At 51.2% G+C, this 21,065-nt stretch overlaps 1 protein-coding gene across 1 annotated transcript; it reads right to left on the reverse strand.

Annotated features, from left to right (window-relative positions):
- Nucleotides 1-4,053: 4,053 nt before the first annotated feature.
- Polr2e (RNA polymerase II, I and III subunit E) lies at nt 4,054-8,247 on the reverse strand. The gene is made up of 7 exons (XM_021174174.3): nt 8,079-8,247; nt 6,934-7,108; nt 5,333-5,529; nt 5,034-5,092; nt 4,858-4,936; nt 4,633-4,704; nt 4,054-4,406 (listed from the first exon to the last, which is right to left on the reverse strand). The coding sequence occupies exons 1-6, from the start codon at nt 8,133-8,135 to the stop codon at nt 4,639-4,641; spliced, it is 633 nt and encodes a 210-aa protein (XP_021029833.1). The 5' UTR covers nt 8,136-8,247; the 3' UTR covers nt 4,054-4,406; nt 4,633-4,638.
- Between the last annotated feature and the right edge of the window lie 12,818 nt (nt 8,248-21,065).

The following is a 21,065-nucleotide window of genomic DNA, read 5'->3' on the forward strand; positions in this document are numbered from 1 at the left end:
ACTTGTGACAATTTCTGACCACTTGAGGCAGAGCTGCCCAGAAGAGTGTGCAAGTATGGTTTTTGTTGATTGGTTGGGTTTTTTTGTTTTGTTTTACTTTTTCCCTTTTGAGATTGGATTTCAGAGGCTAGCCTCGAACTTGCTGTGTGGCCAAAGAAGACCTTAAACTACCAATCCTCCCTCCTGCCTCTACCTCCGGAGTGCTAGGACGACAGTGTTCCACGCATGCAAGTGCTTTATCCACTGAGCCCAGGCTCAGGTACTTGCTTTAATTTTATGGTTTAGTAGTTTAAGGTCTTGAGTTTGACCAGGGCTCTAGGTTCCTCTGTGATTTCCTGACTGAGTGATGCAGGGATGTCTCTGTCTCTTGTTTTTATTATTTGTAGTGTAAGCTGTTTGTACACAGACACTGAAGAAGTCAGAGGACAGCCTACAGTTCTCTCCTCCCACCATGCTGGCTCTGAGGATTAAATGTGGGTTGTCAGGCTGGCAGCAAGCCCCTTCACACGCTGGGCCATTACTGGCCTTATACTGAATGTCTGGAGGACTAGCCTGTAGTCCAGGCTACTTGACTAACAGTGTCCTACAGGTTCAGCAAACCAAGTGTGGGGATGACCGCTGTCTATACGCTATACCCAGTCTGCCAACTACATTTTATTTATTTTTAGTTTTTGGCTTTTTGAGACAGAATCTCTCAACATAGCTTTGACTGTCCTGGAACTCATTCTGTAGACCAGGCTGGCCTGTCTCTGCCTCCTGAGTGCTAGGATCAAAGGCATGTCACCACCATGCCAGTCTTTTTGTGGGTTTTGTTCTTTGTTTACAAACTACATTTTATTTATTTATTTATTTGTAGTTCTGGGGAAGAACCCCTGTCCTGCAGAGCTTCAGCCTTGGGAGGGGCGAGTAGCACCTGCCACCCTTCTCAGCCCCAGTCCTCACACATAGGTGGCCCTAGGACACTCCCCACATCAACTCAGTATGCAGGTCTCAGAAGAAATGCCACTTTGCAGCAAGGATTGTGCTTGCCTGACCCAAGGGAATCCCCAGGTCCTCGAGAAGCTGGGGTGGAGCACGCCTGGCATCCCAGCACATCGGACACGGGGTGAGGTGGGGGTATGGGGCAGCACAGATCAGAAGTCCATGGTCCTTCTCAGCTATGTGGTGAATTGAAGGCTAGAGATGTTGGGAAGGAGAGGCCAGCTTGTTATCCCAAGGACAGGAGTCAAAAGAATTCTCAGCCACCCTGCTATCAGCAAGAGGGGAAAGGGCCTTTTTTCCTGGAGTGGGGCTTCCTCTGGGGGGCTTCCTGGTGAAGGGTCAGCCAGAAGCCTGCAGCACACCACAGGCACAGATAAAATGCCTGAATGCAGGGTGACTCAGAGATGGTCGGGACAGACGTAGAGTTGTGGTCAGCACTTCAGGGGCCGCCCTGATCTTGGTAAACAAAATGTCTTGGCCCCAGGCCAGGACTCAGACATGAAGGTAGTCTGGACTCAGTTCTTCTTCAAGAGAGGAACTAACACATGGTTGGTTGCCAGTGAATGTATTTGTTAACCTCACATGCATATAATTTGTCTTCTTCTTTTGAAATTGTTTGTTTTTATGCCGGGTGTATGTGGCCCTGGGTCATCTGGAACTCACAGAGCCCCCTCCCCAAGTGCTCAGATTAGAGATGGCTCATGCTCTGCCTTGCACTATTTTGGAATTGAAACAAGCCCTCCCCCCTCCTGCCCCCATGACTGACCCACTGAGCCACACCCTAATCCTGATTTACAGGCTAAATCACGAGAACCTTGCCCAGAGGCTGAGAAGTGGTGTGCCCTATTCAGTAAGTCAAACAGTATAGGTCACAAAAAGCTACCAAGGTGGGGCTGCTAGGAAGTTGACAGTGCAGCGCTGAGCGTGAAACCCGGGGCTTCCCACTGCTAGACGGGTGTTCAAGTCACACCCACCAAACGCTGAGGGACACAATAGACTCCCTGGCTCTTCTTGTGTGACTTCAGAGAGGGTGAACTTTAGCTAAGCTTGCTCTCGGCCCTTAGCCTATGGTGACCAAAGAACTGAGTGAGACCCTTCAGTGTCACCTGTCTCCATTCTCCATCTGCCCACACTGAAGCTGTGCCCCTTGGAGGCACAAACTCTATCCCTTCCCTGCTCCTGCCTATAGGGACCCCAACACTCCGAGTGAGGGCCTCTGGGAGGGAGACTTCCAAGCCCTTCTAGGCCTGGCAGGTTTCAGCCAAGATGAATCTGAGTGTTCCTCTAGAGGGCAGACTCATCCTCCTACAGCCAGGAGGGGAAGCCTGCTGGGAACTCCAGAAATCTCACTCATGACCTGAGGTGCCCACAGCTCTGCAGGAGGACCAGGAATCAGCAGCTCTCAGGCTGCCTTTCTGAGGATTCCACTCTACTGTAGGACACAGGGTCAGGTGCACTGAAGCCCTCTGGGGAACTCAATGTGACCAATGTGTGTCTAAGAAAATATGGAGAGGGATGGCTCAGTGGTTAGGAGCAATGACTGATCTTCCAGAGATTCTGAGTTCAATTCCCAGAATCCACAGGGAGGCTCTCAAACATCTGTTGCCCTCTTCTGGTGTGTATAAAGACAGAACACTTACATAAAGAAATATTTTTAAAAAATAAACAAAAAGAAAAGGATGGAGTCGGCTTTAAGAGGCAAGGGCACAGGCCATTCTCCCAGGCTCAGCTCCCAGCACCCACATGTTGGTCCACAACCATCTGTAATTTCAGTTCTGGGGATGGGAACAGCAGCATCTTCAGAACTTAGACAAAAGGTAAAAAGCTGGGCACGGTAGGTAGAGCAGAGGCAGGTGGAACTCTGAGCTCCAAGCCACACAGGCCTGACTCTCATCTCCAGAAGACCTGTAGGATAGCCGGGCAGTGGTGGTGCACACTTTTAATCCCAGCACTTGGAAGGCAGAGGCAGACGTATTTCTGAGTTTGAGGCCAGCTTGGTTTGAGAACAGCCAGGGCTACACATGGAAGCAGGAGCCATATTGAACATCTAATCCCAGCTTCCTAGAAGCAAGATGGGAGGTAGAAGATGCCCAGGAAGCTCTCTGGCTGACAGCCTGGCTATCCTCACCTCCACACACAAGCAGGGCAGAGGGCGAAACCAAATGTTTTTAACCTATTTGTGGTAGCACACACCTTTCAGCCCAGCACACAGGAGGCTGAGGGAGGGAGGCTTTTAAGTCTCAGGGAAGCCTGGGTTACACATACTGGGGGACCTTGTCCCAAACTGGAGCCATCTGACTTCAGCACATGAACCCCCCCAACCCTCACCGCCCCCCCCCCGTGGGTGCCAGACACAGCAATGCTAGATGCGACAAGCCCAGTATCATGCAGCCATCAACAGGCATGAGGTTCTAGCAGCAGCCAGTGTGGCAAAACCCTAGGGACACCCTGCTCCATGAGACCCAGACAAAGGCAACCGTGTGGGACAATGACAGGAGACCAGAACAGGAAGTGAACTCCTGAATGCTGGAGAGGCAGGGTTGGCTGGCTGGCTGGCTGACATACTGTCCTGGAATTGCTGTCCTGATTGCTGCAGGACCTCATGAACATAGCCAGCACTACTGAGCTGTGTAAGGAAGGGTGGGGACTTGGGCACAGATTGGTTCAAACTGCCGTTAGCCGGTATCTGGGGGTAGAGCATAGGTGAGCCATAGACAGGAGGCTCAGCTTCTAGGCCAATCTGAGCACAGGCTGGGACTCTATTACCTCAGCAGAGGTGGGCAGGAGAGCATGGACTGAAGGGTCACTCCGGCTACTCAGGAAGCCCCTGTACTGCCCTGTCTCAAACCTCAAAGTGGATAGGAAGGGCTGGGTGTGGCCCAGGAGCCGGCAATTGCGTGGTACAAGTCCCTCCATAGTTCCACAACAGGGAGGCTGCTGTGTGGTAACTCAAGTGTGTCTTCCGAAACCACTCTATAGAGTAAGAGTGGCAAGGCCTTGGCCACTTAGGCAGGAGCAACTGGGAGCTCCAGAACGCACCCCGAGCCAAGGCTCTCTAGGACTACACCACAGTAACTTATCAAAGTATCCTTTAATTCTCAGGAGAGTCCTTCGAGAATGGAGAACTCTGAATAAAACAGTGACCCTGGAGTGAGGAGTGGGGGTGTGGCTGCAGCTCTGAAGTCACTCATCCTGCGACAATGGCCAGTTCAGAACCCGTCAGTCAAAAGGCAATCCAGTTATGAGCCACAGGCTGTGGCCCACAGCTGTCAGGGCACTGTGCAGAGCACTGGGCTCTGGGTTTCCCTGCATGCAGTGCTGCTGTGAGCTCCTCTTCATTGTTTTCCTGGAGACACTCACACCGTGAAGAAGTCCACAGATGTGCAGCAATCCTCCTGCTTCAGTCTCTGAGCGCTATGTTTCCCCTGGCAACAGTACGGGTTGTTTTGGGTTTCTGCTTGTTTGCTTGCTTTCTGAGGCTCACTATGTAGCCCTGGCTGGTCTGGAACTCAGAGACATCTGCCTGCCTTTGCCCCGGGCATTAGGATTCAAGCCTACCCTCCCGTTACATTTTATTTTTGTGGGTGCAGCTCTGACCCTCTACCGGGTCAAGGACAGGTAGCAGGCTCATCTGGGCAGTGCTGGGCTCACCTGCGGCTACTGCACCAGGCGGTAGGTGATGTAGCGGCCGGCCGTCTCACTGGGGCGGATGATCTTCACGACCTGTGGGAGCAGGTGGTGGTGGCAGGGCCTTGGGACCACTGGCCTATGGCCATGGTGGTCCTGGTCTCAGAGACAGGGAGGAGATGGAGGAACCAGGGAGTTCCAATAATTCCCAAAGGGCCTAGGAGGGGAACAACCACTGTGGCTTCTCACCTGCCCTCGCTTGATCCCAAAGTACCGTGCCACTGGGTCCCCAGCCTGGATTCTGGGTAGCTGGCTCTCACGAAGCTTGCTAGAACAGTCAAGGAAGCAGCTGGCGGGCAGCGCTGGGATAAGGGGGGAGGGCAGCGCTGGGATAAGGGGGGGTGTGGGGACAGAGTAAAGGATACTATCGAGCCAGCAGTTCAGTCACCTCCTCTTTTGTCATGACCACGTGCTCAGGGACTAGCTGTGGAGACAGAGACCCACCCACAGGCACGCGCCCATCAGGAACCTCAACAGACCAACAGGCTAATGGGTATTGTCATGGGGCTGGGACAGAGGACAAAACTAGGCTACTAATATCACCAAGTTGGATGCTCAGGGCCACTGCACCAAAACCGGGGAAGCACCCCGCCCCAGCCTGTGTCCAGATTGCAGGCAGCACTGCGCCCCGCCCCACCACGCCACCCAGGCACACCACACACACCTCGTGTTCTGTGATATTGATGAGCAGCTCCTGCTGTAGAAACTGTTCCAGCACGTACTTCGGGGCCATGTCCACCAGGGACTGCTTGGCGGAGGGCGTCATGCCCTGCTGCACCACAATCAGTGCCCGTGTGATGTTTTCCTCCTGCATGCGCTGGCAGTATACCTTGATAGTCTTGATGCCCACCTTGGGCTCCTCTGTGGGCACACAAGCACCACCCTCACACCCACTACTGGAGCCTGTGGTCTCAGTTTCTCTGCTTGGAAGGGAAGACTAGAACATCAAAGCAGCCATGATGGGGTTACCAGGGGGCTCAGCTATCACTGCAGAAGAAAGCTGCAGGGTATGCAGGAACTGCAGGCCCAGCCAGGCGGAGGTGGTGCACACCTTTAATCCCAGCACTTGGGAGGCAGAGGCAGGCGGATTTCTGAGTTCGAGGCCAGCCTGGTCTACAAAGTGAGTTCCAGGACAGCCAGGGCTATACAGAGAAACCCTGTCTCGAAAAACCAAAAAAAAAAAAAAAAGGAACTGCAGGCCCCCCTGCAACAGGGGGTGGGGGTTCTCAACAGCTCTGGGGTTTGGGGGATATGGTACTGTCAGCTTAGATAGCCTCAAGGAGAAACTGACTGACCAAGAGATGGATCCTGTGTCTACATGGGGCTAGTCTTGTCTCCTCAGGCAGAGTGCAGGAGCAGACCCAGGCCACCTAGTTTGCAAATTGCTGGATATCCAACTCTACACAGCCTTTTTTCTTTTTTCTGTTTTTTTTTGTTTTTTTTTTTTTTTTTTTTTTTTTGAGACTTTCTGGTGGCTCAGCATCAGCAGTTTTTAACCTGGGGGCCTTGGAGCCCTGAGACCTTGGAAAACACAGGTATATTTACATTATGACTCATAACAGTAGTAAAATTAGTTATGAAGTAGCAATGAAGATTTTATGGTTGGAGGTCACAACGTGAAGTGTACTAAGGGGTCCCAGCATCAGGAAGGCTGAGAACCAATGCCCTCCATAGTTCTAGTTGTCCCGGAAGTCACTGTGTAGACCAGGCTAGCCTCAACTGCCTGCCTCTGCCTCTCAAACACTGGGTTTACAGGCATATGCTACCATGCCCATCCCTGCACCCCCAATTCTCACACTAAAAACCAGGCCCCGGGGCCACAAAGCATTAGGTATTAAAAGAGACATGCTGTCTGGGGAGACTCAGTGCAGCTGCACAGGGAGGTACTGGGCTCCCCAATAGCCTTCACTCCCACAAGACACCTGCGCTGCTGGCAGAAGCTGTAGAATACAGCACACAGGAGCGGGGGTGGGGGGTGGGGGGTGGGGGGGTGGCTGAGAGCTGGCCCTGGGACTCTCAGGCAGAAGCTATAGAATACAGCATACAGGAGCCAGGGGGGCGGGGTGGGGGGAGGCTGAGAGCTGGTTCTGGGGCTTACAGGGTAAAAACGACACCAGCAAAAGGGAGGCTTCCAGGGGAGACAGGGACAAAAGCAGGCAGCTGCCACAGTCTTACAGGCAGTGTTAGGCCAGAGTGGGACACACACTTACTGGCACCTGAGCCAGGGCCTGGAGGAGACCACTCCTGCCAGTCCAAGGACCTCACCTGGGAAGAACACAAACATCTGGTCTGTGGGGTCATCGTTGTGGGCCACCAGCACTGTGAGGTCTGTGCGCCTTGGCCGTCCTTCGCTGGGCTTGTCCCCAAACTGCGCCTTGAATTCCTCAAGTGTCTGGTCCAGTTCATCCTGGGTCACCAGGTAGCCACGGTCATGACACAGCTGCAGAGACAAGAGGCAGTCAGCCTGAGCACTTAGCACGCAGACCTGACCCTGAATGGCCAAGGCTAGCTGGGGACTAACACTGAACTGATCCAGCAGGACCCAAACTCTGTATAGGCTCAGACCACAGCGGCCCCGGCCAAGCCTCTCCTCCCCCATGCCCCTAACCTCAGTGGAGCAGGCTGGGGTTAATCCCCTGGCAACTGTAGGCACCTTCCTGACCCCAGTCTTGAGTCCTCCTGATGAGGGAGACTAGAGCATCATCCAGGATCAGGGCTGAGGAACAGGCATGAGGTGGCCCTGGGCTCCACCAACACAGTGTAAGTCAAAACTATGCATACCTCTTTATCTAATAATGGTGTCTTATGTGTTCAACTCAAAACAACCAAGAATTTTTTCTTTTATTCCCTTTTTCTTTTTCAAGACAGTGTTTCTCTGCGTGACTTTGTCTATTCTGGAAATCACTATGTAGATGACGCTGGCTTCTAATTTACAGAGATTCGCTTGCTTATGCCTCCAGAGTGCTGGGATTAAAGGCGTGTACCATCATACCGGCTTGTTCTGTTTTTTAAAATACTGTTTTTTCACCCTATGTGTGTCTGGTGTCTCCAGAGATCAGGACAGGGCGTCAGTTCCCCTGGAACTGGGGTTACAGATGGCTGAGAGCTTCCGTGTGGGCGGCTACCTAGCTCGCAGAAAACCAAGTGTGACCACGCTGCAGCCCCGTCTCCCAATTCCGAAGCGGAGCCCACGCAGGCCTTTTCCTGTGAGGCAGGGTCAGGACGTGGAAGCAGGAGGATTCCTAACAGTTGAAGCCAGCGTGGGTGGGCTCCACACTTTAAACGGGGATGCATCCCAGCTCCTGGGAGGCTGAGGCAGGAGGATTGGCCCCTGCGGGAGGCCGGCCTCGGCGGACACCCGCAGTTAGTCCGCAACTGAGCACTCGCTTAAAGCTCGTCACGCAACTCACCTGCATGATCGTCTTGCGGATCTTCCACAGCCGGTAGGTCTCCTCCTCGTCGTCCATGCTGTCGCGCTTCCCTAACAACTGTGCACGCGCGCTCGTAGAGCAGCCAGCACCGAGCCTGCGCGGGACGCACAAAATGCCCCCCACCCCTTCCCCGTCCCCGGCACTGCGCCTGCGCCAAGGGCTGGGAAGGCCCCGCTCAGGTTCGTGCTGTCTAAGGTGAACGCCGGAATAAACCTACTTTCCACGACAGGCTGCGCGTTGGGCAGCCCCAGCCTTCACCGGGGCGGTGTCGCGGGTCGGGAAGATCTCGCGATACTCGACCTGATAATAGTTTTATTTCTCCCCCTTAGGCCTCTGCAAAAGAAATCCCGGGCTGTAGTCCTTGTCCTTAATCCCCGGCCTCCGGAAACAGATCTGTGAGTTCGAGGCCAGCCTGGTCTATAGCCAGGTCTACAGAGGAAAACCCTGTCTCAAAAGAAAGCAGGAGGCCAGTGATGAGTAGCCAGGTTCATGTGCCTCAGTTTCCCTTTTTATGCAAGTTTTTTATTAGTGTATCTGCACTTTGAGAAATCGGATGCAAGCACCCACATGAGGTGGCCCCCAGCCATTTGTAACTCCAGCTCCAGAGGGTCTGATGCCTCTGGCCTCTGAGGGCCACACTTACAGGTCTATATCCACATGCAGACACACAGATAAACATAGTTAAACGACTAAAAATCTAAAATGAAAACAATCAATGTGTGGGCATACACACAATGAACAAACAAGTGTGTATATGGTGGGCTAACTCGTGAAAAGTTTGACAAGGTGGTGAGAAAAATAAATCCTAGGGAAAGGGCTTCCAGGGCTAAGCCCTTCCAACTATACAATGGGAGTTCACAGGAACGCCCCTTTCTCCTTTTCTTTGGGGGGAGTGTGCTGACCTGAAATTTGGTATAGAGACCAGGTCTCAACAGCACAGAGAATGGCCTGCCTCTGCCTCTGCCTCTCAGTGTTGGGATTAAAGGCGTGTGCCACCAAGACTGGCAAGGTCTGTCCTTGGAAGTCTAGATGCCTCCATTCTGTCCTGATGTGCATCTGACAGCTCATCTACAGATCATCACCAGTTCCTGCCTGAGAACTTAGGCTGATCCCAACTGGGAAAGACAAGTTTTTGCCAAGTACACCTGACCACTGAGCCCACCATCTGCCCTGTAGACCAGGGGGCTGAGGCTGCTATGGTTGGCCAAAGGAGCCATGAGTACAAAGGAAGGGGACATGGGCAAAGACGTTTCTGGGAGAAGAGAGAGTAGCCTGGGCCTGGGAGTGGTGGCGGATGCATTTGATTCTGGAGGCCAAGTGGGTAGCTTTCTGTGAGCTCTGTGCTGAACACTCCCCACCCCCAGCAGGGGAGCCCCTGACTTCCACTTTCAGAGGGAGACATGACCCTCTCATTATTGGTGGTAATAAACAGTCAGAGCCTAAGTATGTGTACTTGGGGCCTTAGGAGCTTCCCAGTGGCCATGTGGATAAGTGCCACTGAGGGTGTCCTCCAGCCCTTGCCTGTAGGAGCCCTTCCTCCCACCTCCTCTGTGCCTGGGATCCTGCCCCTTGGTGTGACTGATGAGACTGGGGTCTCCCTGGCCCCTTTCCTGGGCCCCTCCCAGCCAGTTCCCCAGCCCATCTCCAGCTGACTACGGAAGCTTCTCTACCAGGGACCCCACAACAACCACACTGGCCTAGGATCCACAGAGGGCAACAACCAAATAACTGAGCAGATGCTCAGATCCCGGTGTAAAGGCCCCGTGACCTTAGCACAGCTGATGACAAAGCCACACACACTGTAAAACTCAGCTGAAACAGCTGCCAAGACAAAAACACAGGCCTTAGTCGTCAAAGCCCATAGCTCTGGGAAAGTCTCTAAATATACTAACCTTGCTTTTCGGCCTCTGTACTTCTGCCTCTGGATACATATTCTTTTTTTTTTTTTTTTTTAAAGATTTATTTATTTATTATTATATGTAAGTACACTGTAGCTGTCTTCAGACACACCAGAAGAGGGCGTCAGATCTCATTACGGATGGTTGTGAGCCACCATGTGGTCGCTGGGATTTGAACTCTGGACCTTCAGAAGAGCAGTCGGGTGCTCTTACCCACTGAGCCATCTCACCAGCCCCTGGAAACATATTCTTGCTAGGGCTGGAGAAATGGCTCAGTGGTTAAGAGCACCGACTCCTCTTCTGAACTCCTGAGTTCAAATCCCAGCAACCACATGGTGGCTCACAACCATCCGTAACGAGATCTGGCGCCCTCTTCTGGAGTGTCTGAAGACAGATGCAGTGTACCTACATATAATAAATAAATACATTTTTTAAAAAATGTTCTAGGGCTGGAGAGATGGCTCAGTGGGTAAGAGCACTTCCAGAGGTCCTGAGTTCAATTCCCAGCCATCCGTAATGAGATCTGGCGCCCTCTTCTGGTGTATCTGAAGATAGTGGCAGTGTTCCCACATACATGAAATAAATAAATAAATAAATCTTTCAAAAAAAAGTTTTAGCCGGGCAGTGGTGGCACATGCCTTTAATCCCAGCACTTGGGAGGCAGAGGCAGGTGGATTTCTGAGTTCGAGGCCAGCCTGGTCTACAGAGTGAGTTCCAGGACAGCCAGGGCTACACAGAGAAACCCTGTCTCAAAAACAAAACAAAACAAAAAGGTTTTGCTAAGTGAAGTGTGTCAACCCAAAACATGGCTTTTGTGCCTAAAAGCTCCTCCTGAGAAAGGCTCAGTGCTACACTGGGATCCTGAACACCCAGGGGGCATTGCTGGCTGGAAAACAGAGACTTTCTCCTGGCTTCTCTGGTGGATACCTCAGAGCAGCAGAGCAAACACAAACATGAACAGCAGGATAATAGAGCTCCTCCTGGGGGTGGGGTGGGGGGTGGCGGGGAAGGCCAGCAACCCTGTGGAGGGAGGCAGGCTCTGAGAGACACAGACAGCTGAAGCACAGGCCAGGGCTGGAAAGTAGTAACTATAGGAGCTCCAGGACCTTAAACTGGGCACGGATAAATCCTTGACTGCAGCTGAAGGAAGTCATGAAAATAACTGAAGACAGAGGTAGTGAAAGACCCACAACGTGAGGACTCCCCCAAGTTCTGACTCAGGAGAGGCAACACTCCAAATCACCCACAAGAAACGGTCTTGCTGCAAACTGCAAGAGGATTTTTATTCAAGAGCGCTCTCGGGCCCACGGTCATACATCACTCAGGGGTAGAGGACCGTGGCTCCTCGAGTAGCTGGATAAGGGGGTATTTAAAGGAAGAAACCACAACTCAAGGAAGTGGGGAGGGCATTGTTGGAAAATACCAAAGATACCAGTTAAGAGTCACAAGGAAGTGCAAAGTTACAAGTGTCACTAGGAATACCTGATAATTGTTCAGGTTATCTCTTAAGACAGTTTCTAAGAGCCCCTATTAATAGCACATTCTTTGAATTAACACTCCTTGAACCCAGGAAGCGGGTGGGTGGAGGAATGTCGCTATCTGTTTTATGATTAGCATACCTTGGAGTATTGAGTCACAGAGGTCACATTCCCAAGCCTGGGTCTAAAGGCCTAGAATTTTGTTTTTACATTATATTTTTCAGTAGAAGTTCACAAAGACAGAGAATCAAGCCAGGTGCAGTGGCGCCACGGGCCTTTGGTCCCAGCACTCGGGAGGCAGAGCTCTGCAAGTTCAAGGCCAGCCTGGTCTACAGAAGAGCTCCAGGACAGCCAGGGCTGCACAGAGAGACCCTGTCTTGACTGAAGTGAAATGAAAAATGCAGGCTATCAGGCAAAGTCTGAGCTCAGCGCCCACTGTGCATGTCCCTCTCTGGCGACGCAGTGCCCACTGTGTGTGTCCCTCTCTGGAGACGCGTCTTGAGTAGATGGGCACAGAGACCCAGGGCTGGACAATGTGCGACGAGCAAGGGACTTCAGAACTCTCAGCGCTAACAGGGGTGTCTTCATTGACTCCCACCCAGGACTCAGGGATGTACAGGGGAGAGGAGGAAAGCTTACAACAACCAGAGGAGTGAGGGCGTCCCCAAGCTGAGAGGGGAGGTGGACATGAGTTCCCACCATTAACCCAACTGTCATCCCTGTGCAAAGGAGAAGTGAGCTTCTGTAGGCAGCCGGCGCCTAAAAGATGGCGCCAGCCTCCGGTACACCATCTCCGTAAACAATGCCATTGCGCAGGTGCTAGCCCAAATCTGGCGCCAACCCCTCCCGAGCGGGTGCATACAAATTAAAGTGCCGGCAGACTGACCAATCCCAGGAGGACACATAGCCCTCCCCAGTGCTGGGGTGTATATAAGCAGTCCTCCCTGGGTTCCCGGAGTTCCTGTAGTAGCATTGAGGTATTCCTGCAGTAAAGCTGTTGAGAAGAATCCGACCGTGTTGCATTTTTCCTTGCCGGACAAGGTGAGCGCAACAAGCTTCCTCCAGAGGAGTCTGTGTACCTTAACCACACTTCCAGATAGTCCAGCAGACAGAGTCGGCCAAGACAAATTGAACTCGGTTGAGTTTATGTTTTTGTCTTGTTATGGTCTTTTTTTTTTTTAAAGATTTATTTAATTATTATATGTGTGTACACTGTAGCTGTCTTCAGACACTCCAGAAGAGGGCATCAGATTTTTGTTATGGATGGTTGTGAGCCACCATGTGGTTGCTGGGATTTGAACTCGGGACCTCTGGAAGAGCAGTCAGTGCTCTTAACTGCTGAGCCATGTCACCAGCCACCCCCTTTTTTTTTAAAGATTTATTTATTTATTTTATGTATATGTGTACACTGAAGCTGTACAAATAGTTGTGAGCCATCTTGTGGTTGCCTGGAATTGAACTCAGGACCTCTGCTCACTCTGGCCCCGCTTGCTCGGGCCCAAAGATTTATTTATTATTATGTGAGTACACTGTAGCTGTCTTCAGACATACCAGGAGAGGGTGTCAGATCTCATTGTAGATGGCTCTGAGCCACCATGTGGTTGCTGGGATTGAACTCAGGACCTTCGGAAGAGCAGTCAGTGTTCTTAACCTCTGAGACATCTCTCCAGCCTGTGAAAGTATTTTTCAATTAAAAGAAATAAAAGTAGACACTTGACTGATTTGAAATTGTGGCTATGGGCTGGAGAGCTGGCTCAGCGGTTAAGAGCACTGACTGCTCTTCCAGAGGTCCTGAGTTCAAATCAGTACCCTAAAAGGGTCTATAGGCCTAGAATATGATCCTCTCTTCATAGCCCACAAAGCAGGTGGAGAAGTGAGGTGGGGCGATGGGGTGGCGGGAACACGCTGGTTTGGATCTGCTTACCCAGTTCCATGTCTTTGTCAGGCCTAACAAACAGCTACTGGCTGTTTCCTAGGGAGCAGAGGAGGAACCGAGTCCTCACAGAATCTGGGCTAAGGGACTTGAGACTTCAGTGACACAAGGCCCAAGACTGGGTGGCAGATCACAGTGTAGGCATGACACAGCAGCAGCAGCATTCCTGTGGCTGCATTCCTGTGACAAGGCCCCAGGATAAAGGAGTGCCTCCCCCGCTGGGCTGTGACAGTGGCAGGCGGCCTGGAGCACCTTGCAAGCTGGCCTCCTTTCGGATTAGGACAATGGGTAAATGAGACAGTCTTGTTCCTGCTCCTGGCTGCCTAGACCTACACAGCAGATTTAATGTGAATTCATCTCCATGTGTCACATGATGGGGGATGGATTTTGTTCCCTAATAGGTTTCTGCTCTGGTGTAATAAACCAACTAAAAAAATTATGTGTGTGTGTGTGTGTGTATGTGTGTGTGTGTGTGTGTGTGTATGTAGCTGCACACCTTTAGTCCCAGCATTAGAAGCAGAGGCAGAGGCAGGAGAAGAATCTCTGTGAGTTTGAGGCCAGCCTGGTCTATAGAGCAAGTTCCAGGACAGCCTGGGCTACACAGAGAAACTGTGACTTGAGAAACAAAAACACAAATGAAAGAAAGAAAAAAGAAAGAAGAGGACTGAGGGAAGGGAGGAAGACGGACAGTGGAAAGCGCAGCCAGCAGACAAAAGCTCATAACCCAGCAATACAAACTTAACACTGTCCCCACGGGCCAGACATCAGTCCTACAGCAAAACAGGATTGAAGAACCTTAGGTCAATTTGAGAAGTAAAAATAAAACTGAAGGAGCTGGAGAGATGGCTTGATGGTTAAGAGCACTGACTGCTCTTCCAGAGGTCCTGAGTTCAATTCCCAGCAACCACATGGTGGCTGACAACCATCTGTAATGGGATCTGATGCCCTCTTCTGGTGTGTCTAAAGAGATCTACAGTGTACATAAATAAATCTTAAAAAACAAAAACAAAAACAAAACAAAACAACACACACACACAAAAAACAAAACAAAACAAAAAAAAACAACCAAAAACTTAAGGACCTATAAGCTCCAAAAGGAGTAAAGACTTAAGGAATAAGAGATTATGGTCCCCAGCACTCGGGAGGCAAAGGCAGATAGATTTCTGAGTTCAAGGCCAGCCTGGTCTACAGAGTGAGTTCCAGGACAGCCAGGACTACACAGAGAAACCCTGTCTTGAAAAACAGCAACAACAACAAAAACCAACAACAAAAGAGATTATGGTCCATTTTCAGAATGAGGTTTGTTCAAGTTCACAGGAGAATCAGGATGCCTGGGCAGCCATGAGCAGCCTCCTGAGCTTGCTCTCAGACCACCCTAAGGCTGGAAACTTGCTGACAGACCCAGGAGGATGGAGAATTCTGGGAGGGACTTCTGGGAAGACTGTCTGGAGGGCCAGCCTACTGGGAGGTGGGGTGATGGTGCTGGGGGCTTTTGTTCCCTAGTCACAGAGCCTGCCAGCTGTGGCTGCCTTCTGTCCAGGCTGATGCTGGATCTTGCAGAATGAATAGCTGGCCTTCACTCTGAAGTCTCTTAGCTCTGTCATGGAGTGAGGGCCCCTCCCCACATGGTTGTGTGTGCATGCGTGTGATTACAGAAACCCATCCTCTCTCTCAGGTCTCCACACCTGCCAGCTGGTCATGTCTCTTGTTAAGCCTTATCCCCTTATGGTAAGCCACGTTTCCTTATGTGATGCAAATGGGAATACAGTGGCTCTGAACAGGGGAGGAGCATGCAGCATCCCTGTACTGCGGAAGCAGAGAGGAGATGCTTCCACTGTTAGGACCTGTGTCCCGTGTTGGGTGAGTCACCACACCTCTAACTCCAGCCTCAGGGCATCCATCCGCATGTAGTCACACGCATGAATACACATGCAGACGCACACAAAGACATAATTAAAAGCAATATAAATAAATAGACACTCAGGAGGCAGAAGCAGGCAGATCTCTGTCTGAGGCCAGCCTGGTCTACATAGCAAGTTCCAGGCCAGCTAGGGCTACATAATGAGACCCTGTGATGGTTTGTATATGCTCTGCTCGGGGAGTGGCACTACTAGAAGGAATGGCCCTGTTGGAATAGATGTGTCACTGTGGGTGTGGGCTTTAAGACCCTCATCCTAGCTGCCTGGAAGCCTGTCTTCTGCTAGCAGCCTTCAGGTGAGGATGGAGAACTCTCAGCTCCTTCTGCACCATGCCTGCCTGGATGCTGTCATGCTCCTGCCTTGATGATAATGGACTGAACCTGTGAACCTGTAAGCCAGCACCAATTAAATGTTGTCAAGAGTTGCCTTGATCATGGTGCCTGTTCACAGCAGTAAAACCCTAAGACAGACCCTGTCTCAATAAAACAACACAAAACCTAATAATCAGCAGAGGTTGGGGCTCAGTGGTAGACACTGTAGTAGCATCTGTCTGAAGCCCTGGGCTCCTTCCCCAGCTCCACATGTATTGGAGGTACACCTGGCTGTCATCCCAGAACTGGGAAGCTGAGGCTGGAGGATTGCTTTAACTTTTCAGCCAGTCTAGGATAGTAATGCCCTCTATACCTACCAGGTCTACAGAGGCAATGCATCCCAAAACAAAACAAACACAGCCAAACTAACTCTGTGTGGGGTTTCTTTATGGCCATTGTAATTGGGGCTGAGGGCTCTGGGGCCAGCTCCTTAGCAAGGGCCAGGGAGGGGCTAGGATACATTCTGCTCTTCCTGGGGGGCCTCAGGCTCTGCTGGAATCCACACCAGTAAGGAGCACAGGTTTGGAGGTCCCTGGGCTCTGGTCCTGGCTTGTGTCCTCCTGGCTCTTCTTTGGTCCCTTCCCTGTCCTTCACACCAGGGAAAGGAACTGTCCCCACGCATGCAGCTGAGCTGGGTCTGCAGCAGGCAATCCCACCCAGACCAAGCTGCTGCCACAGCGTTTCTGAACTGGAACAAAGGGCAAGAGGAGCCAGGTGTTGTGGCAACCCGAAGAAGAAGGTGTCTGGAGGCAAGCAATGCCAAGTTGGACAAGGTTGCCTTGACCTAGGAGCAAAATCAGTGGTGACTGGGGGCCTGCGGCCTGAGTGGGGACGGAGGAGGTGGGCAGGCAGACCTGCGGAGGGGAGCAGCAGGGAGGAGGGGGCCCTGGGCCAGGTGAGGGGTGAGCGGAATGGGAACAGCAGAAGGGCCTGGAGTGGGTGGCAGGCTGACATGGTTGGCTGCGCAGCTGCTGGGGCAGTGTCCCTGCTCAGTGCAATGAGCGGTAGGGACAGCGGCTGGAGGAAAGCATGTGTTGTCTGGAGCGTCTGTGTTCCAGGGCCCTGAGCATCAACTCAGGCCCTGGGGTCTTAGCACAGGGACTCACTGCCCAGTCAGGGGCCAGAAACGACAAGGGCTAGTGGGAGTGAAGACAGCAGAGTGCTGTGAACAGGGGATGGAGAGCCAGTTCGTGGTAGGAGCCTGCGCTGATGCGGTGGGAACCTGAGCTTGGTTTCCAGCACCGGTGTGGTGGCTCACAGCCACCTGTAGCTTCAGCGCTAGGGACCTGACACTGCCTTTTATGGTGCGTACACACAGAGAGAAATGGACGGCTCAACAATGACTGTAGTATCTAATGATTCCATTGTAGGAGCAGCCTGAGAAAACAGGCACACAAAAAACTTGTTCGGCATGGGAAAGTGAAAAGGCTAAAAATAAGCTTGGGGGGGGGGCACACACTTTAATTGCGGGAGCTCTGCAGAAGGATTCCAGTGAGTTCAAGTTCAGCTTGGTCTACAGAGTGCTGCCTCACCCCCTTAAAAAAAAAAGATTGGAGAGATGGTTCAGTGGTTAGAGCACTGGCTGCTCAGAGGACCCAGCACCCATGGTAGAGCATTCTGCCTGTAACTCCAGTTCCAGAGGATCTGACACCCTCAGAAACAAACATGCAGGCAAAACCCCAGACTTTCACAATGTGAAAACTTTTGCCTGCTTGTAGGTCGGTTTTCCTCCTACAGGTTGCCTCGCCCAGCCTTGATGTGTTGGTGTGCCTGGGCTTATTGTAGCTTGTTATGCAGTGTTTGGTTTAAGTGCCTGGGAGGCCTGCTCTTTTCTGAGGGGAGGCAGTGATGGGCGGATCTGGGGAGGGGAGGGAGGGGAAACTGCAGTTGGGGTGTAATGTATGAGAGAAAAATGCAAACAAACAAAGCCATCTGCAGAGTTGTTTTCTTGTTACAAACAGGTGATGACCTCAGCCAGGGCTGACTGGGATTCCTGGTGCCAACACCATCTGAGGAACACATGGAGGTTGGCTTTGGCTTTCTCCTAAGCAAGGACCGTCTTAGGCTGGTCCTGCCCACGCCATTGACTAGCGCACAAAGGAGCCACTGTCTGAGAGCCAGAGCCACCTCCATGTGACCCACATCGAAGAGTGAGGTCTCAGGAGTATGGTCTTTCATTATCCTTGTTTTGTTTTGATGCAGGGTCTTGAGTAGCCCAGGATGAGCTCCTGCCTTCAGCTTTGGAGCTTTGCTGGGATGACAGTTGGTGCACACACCGTCCCTCCTCTGCTGGGGTAGGAACTGGGGGAATTTGACATGTGAGGGGTGAGGGTGGGTGGTAAGCTCTACCCACTGAACTTCACAGCCTCACTTCTTTTAAAAGGATCCTGTGACAGGCATGGTGACAGCAAGGCCTTGGACCTTAACTACTTTGTGGGTTCCTCTTTTTCCCACCACTTATTTCCTTGGTTTCACATCCTATCACTAGATAGGAGAGAAAGAAGGGGAGGGAGGAGAGAAAGGGGGGAAGGGGAGGGAGAGGGAGAGGGAGATCTGAACTTTCTTCTTGTTTCTTCTTTGAGCACAACTACTAACAAACTGCAACCAAGCCCCACGAACGACCAACAACCACCAAACCCACCTCTCAGGGCCCTAGCATTTGTACACACTCTGAAAACTTCCCAGAATTCCAAACATTCCAAACACAGAAACTCAGAAACTTTCTGCAGCTGGCAAAACCGCACCTCTGCTAGAGCACGAGGCAACTCATAGGCAGCTGCTGTGGACAGTCCGAAGCAGCCCCGCACCCACACCTGGGGTTAAAATGAAAACACGTTCTTGTAATATTTCTGTTTTTTGTTTGTTTGTTTGTTTAAGAAACCAAAATTCCAGAATTTTCTCTACACTCAGTACTGGAGGAAAGAGGTCAGTCTGGTCTGTATAGTGAGACTGTCGAAAGAAAGAAAGAAAGAAAGAAAGAAAGAAAGAAAGAAAGAAAGAAAAAAAGAAAAGAAAAGAAAAGAAAAGAAAAGAAAAGAAAAGAAAAGAAAAGAAAAGAAAAGAAAAGAAAAGAAAAGAAAAGAAAAGAAAGCAGGCCGGAGAGATGGGTCTCTTTGGTTAGAACACTTTTTGCTCTTGCACAGGACCTAGGTTAAATTCCCAGCACCCACGGGCGGCTCATAACCACCCAGAACTCCAGTTCCAGAGGATCCATGTCCAATTCTGACCTCTTTAGACACTAGGCACACACACAGTATACAGACATATACGCAGACAAAGCACTCATACACAAACAAATAAATGAAAATCAACTACATAAATGTTTAAAGAGAAAGGAGTTACACTGGGTGTGTGTTAACAGGAATTAACATGCCTTCCTGACCCAAGCGCAGAGGAATACGGGTCTCAAACCCCAGGGTGAGGTGTGTGGGAGGAGTGGGGATTGGAGAGTAAAGGCAACAGCAGCAGGCTGGGCCTAGGAACCAAGCAAGTTTCTTAAAGAGAACAGCATCCCCCTGCAGTGGTGGCATGCCCGCCGCCTTTGATTCTGGAGGCAGAGGCAGGAGGAGCTCTGTGAGTTTGAGGCCACCCTGGGCTACACAGGAAAACCCTGTCTCCAAACAAACAAACTTTCAAAATCCAGCATCCTATTCCCAGGTGGGGAATGGTCTCCTAAGACAGCAGAGAGTGAAATCAGACAATGTTTGCAAAGCGCACTGGGGACATCTCAGACACGGCTTGCCTTAGGGCCTGTCATCACAGCCCTTCAGGGGGGAAATCTGGCTTCTTGGGGGAACAAAACCTTAACTTTGAGGCTTAGGCCCCAACCCCAGGCTGGACCTTGCCATGTGTGCCCCTAGACAAGGACGCAGAACTAGGGTTCCCTTTGTCCTGCACTAGGGTCTGAGAGAGCCTGGGGCTGGTTTGGCTCCCAACACTCGCACAGTGAGAAATCTCTCAACACAGATCGCTGAAGGGAAATTCCCAAGAGCACCTGACCGGTTCTGGCCAAGGCACAAAGGGTGAAGCCAGTAACAATAAGCCACTTAACCCAGTGGTTCTCAACCTTCCTAACGTTGTGACCCTAAATACCCTAAATGTGACCTCATGTTGTGGTGACCCCCCTAGCCATAAACCTTCCATTGCTACTGTAATTTTGTGACTGTTATGAGTTGTAATGTAAATATCTAGTGTGCAGATGATTTGATAGGGAAGAACCTCCGAGAAAGAGTCCCCAAAGGGGCCTCCACCCAAGGTTGCCTCCGCTTATATGGTTTCACGGCCCCAACTTATTTCGATCAGTTAAACATGTTCGACAGAGGCAGAAACTCCAAGGCTGTATAATTTCAGTCATTTGGTCACAGACTAGGGGCCTGTTGCCTGACAGAATCCCGCCCTTCCTGCGAGTGGCCTTGAGGAAAGAGGGGATGGACTAACCACAGGACTCATGGGCCGCCTTTGAACCCCAGGGCTTTGATATGGGGGACCCAGTTACAGGCCAGCTGTGAGCCTGGAGGCAGCAGTCTCCTTTTGTTATGGGGATGAAGCTTCACTGGCTAATCTGTTTTTCTTTTTCTTTTTCTTTTTTTTTTTTTTTTTAATTTTTATTTATTTATTATATGTAAGTACACTGTAGCTGTCTTCAGACACTCCAGAAGAGGGCGCCAGATCTCGTTACGGATGGTTGTTAGCCACCATGTGGTTGCTGGGATTTGAACTCTGGACCTTTGGAAGAGCGGTCGGGTGCTCTTACCCACTGAGCCATCTCACCAGCCCCTTTTTCTTTTTCTTTTTCTTTTTCTTTTTTTTTTAAATCTGCCCCCCCCCCCCCCCTTAACTGGCTAATCTTAATCACAAACCTGAAGGCTATTCCCTGTCCTCTGCTTAGCGGCCCGGCCTACTGTCCCTAGGAGTCTGCTCCACCCGGAGCAACCCCTTAGTTAAATTCCACTTTGCATAACTTAATCTTTCTTAAGTCCTTCTTTTTTTTTTTTTTTTCTTAAGTCCTTCTTGCAGGTCATCCACGACCGCTACTTCTCATTCCCAGGTCCCCTGCTGGTGGCAGTGGCTCTGTCTTTCCAGTGCTTGGGAAGCAAGAGGCGAGAACTCCGAGGAGCCTGGGGAAATTGGAGACCTGGTCTCAGAAAACAAAGGAAATTAGAAACAAAGGCTGGGGCTTAAGACCTCAGTTGGTATGTGTAAAACCAGAGGTCCACAACCAACACCCCATAAACAAACAAACTTGTCATCCCAGCAGGCACTCAGGAGGGTGAAGTGGGGGAATCAGGAGTTCAAGGTCATCCTTGGTTACAAAGTGAGTTTCAGGCCAGCCTGGGCTACATGAGACTCTGTCTCCAAAATAACAAT

Source organism: Mus caroli, unplaced genomic scaffold (assembly GCF_978045245.1).
Source record: "Mus caroli unplaced genomic scaffold, Mus_caroli_1 scaffold_9, whole genome shotgun sequence".
Taxonomy (NCBI): domain Eukaryota; kingdom Metazoa; phylum Chordata; class Mammalia; order Rodentia; family Muridae; genus Mus; species Mus caroli.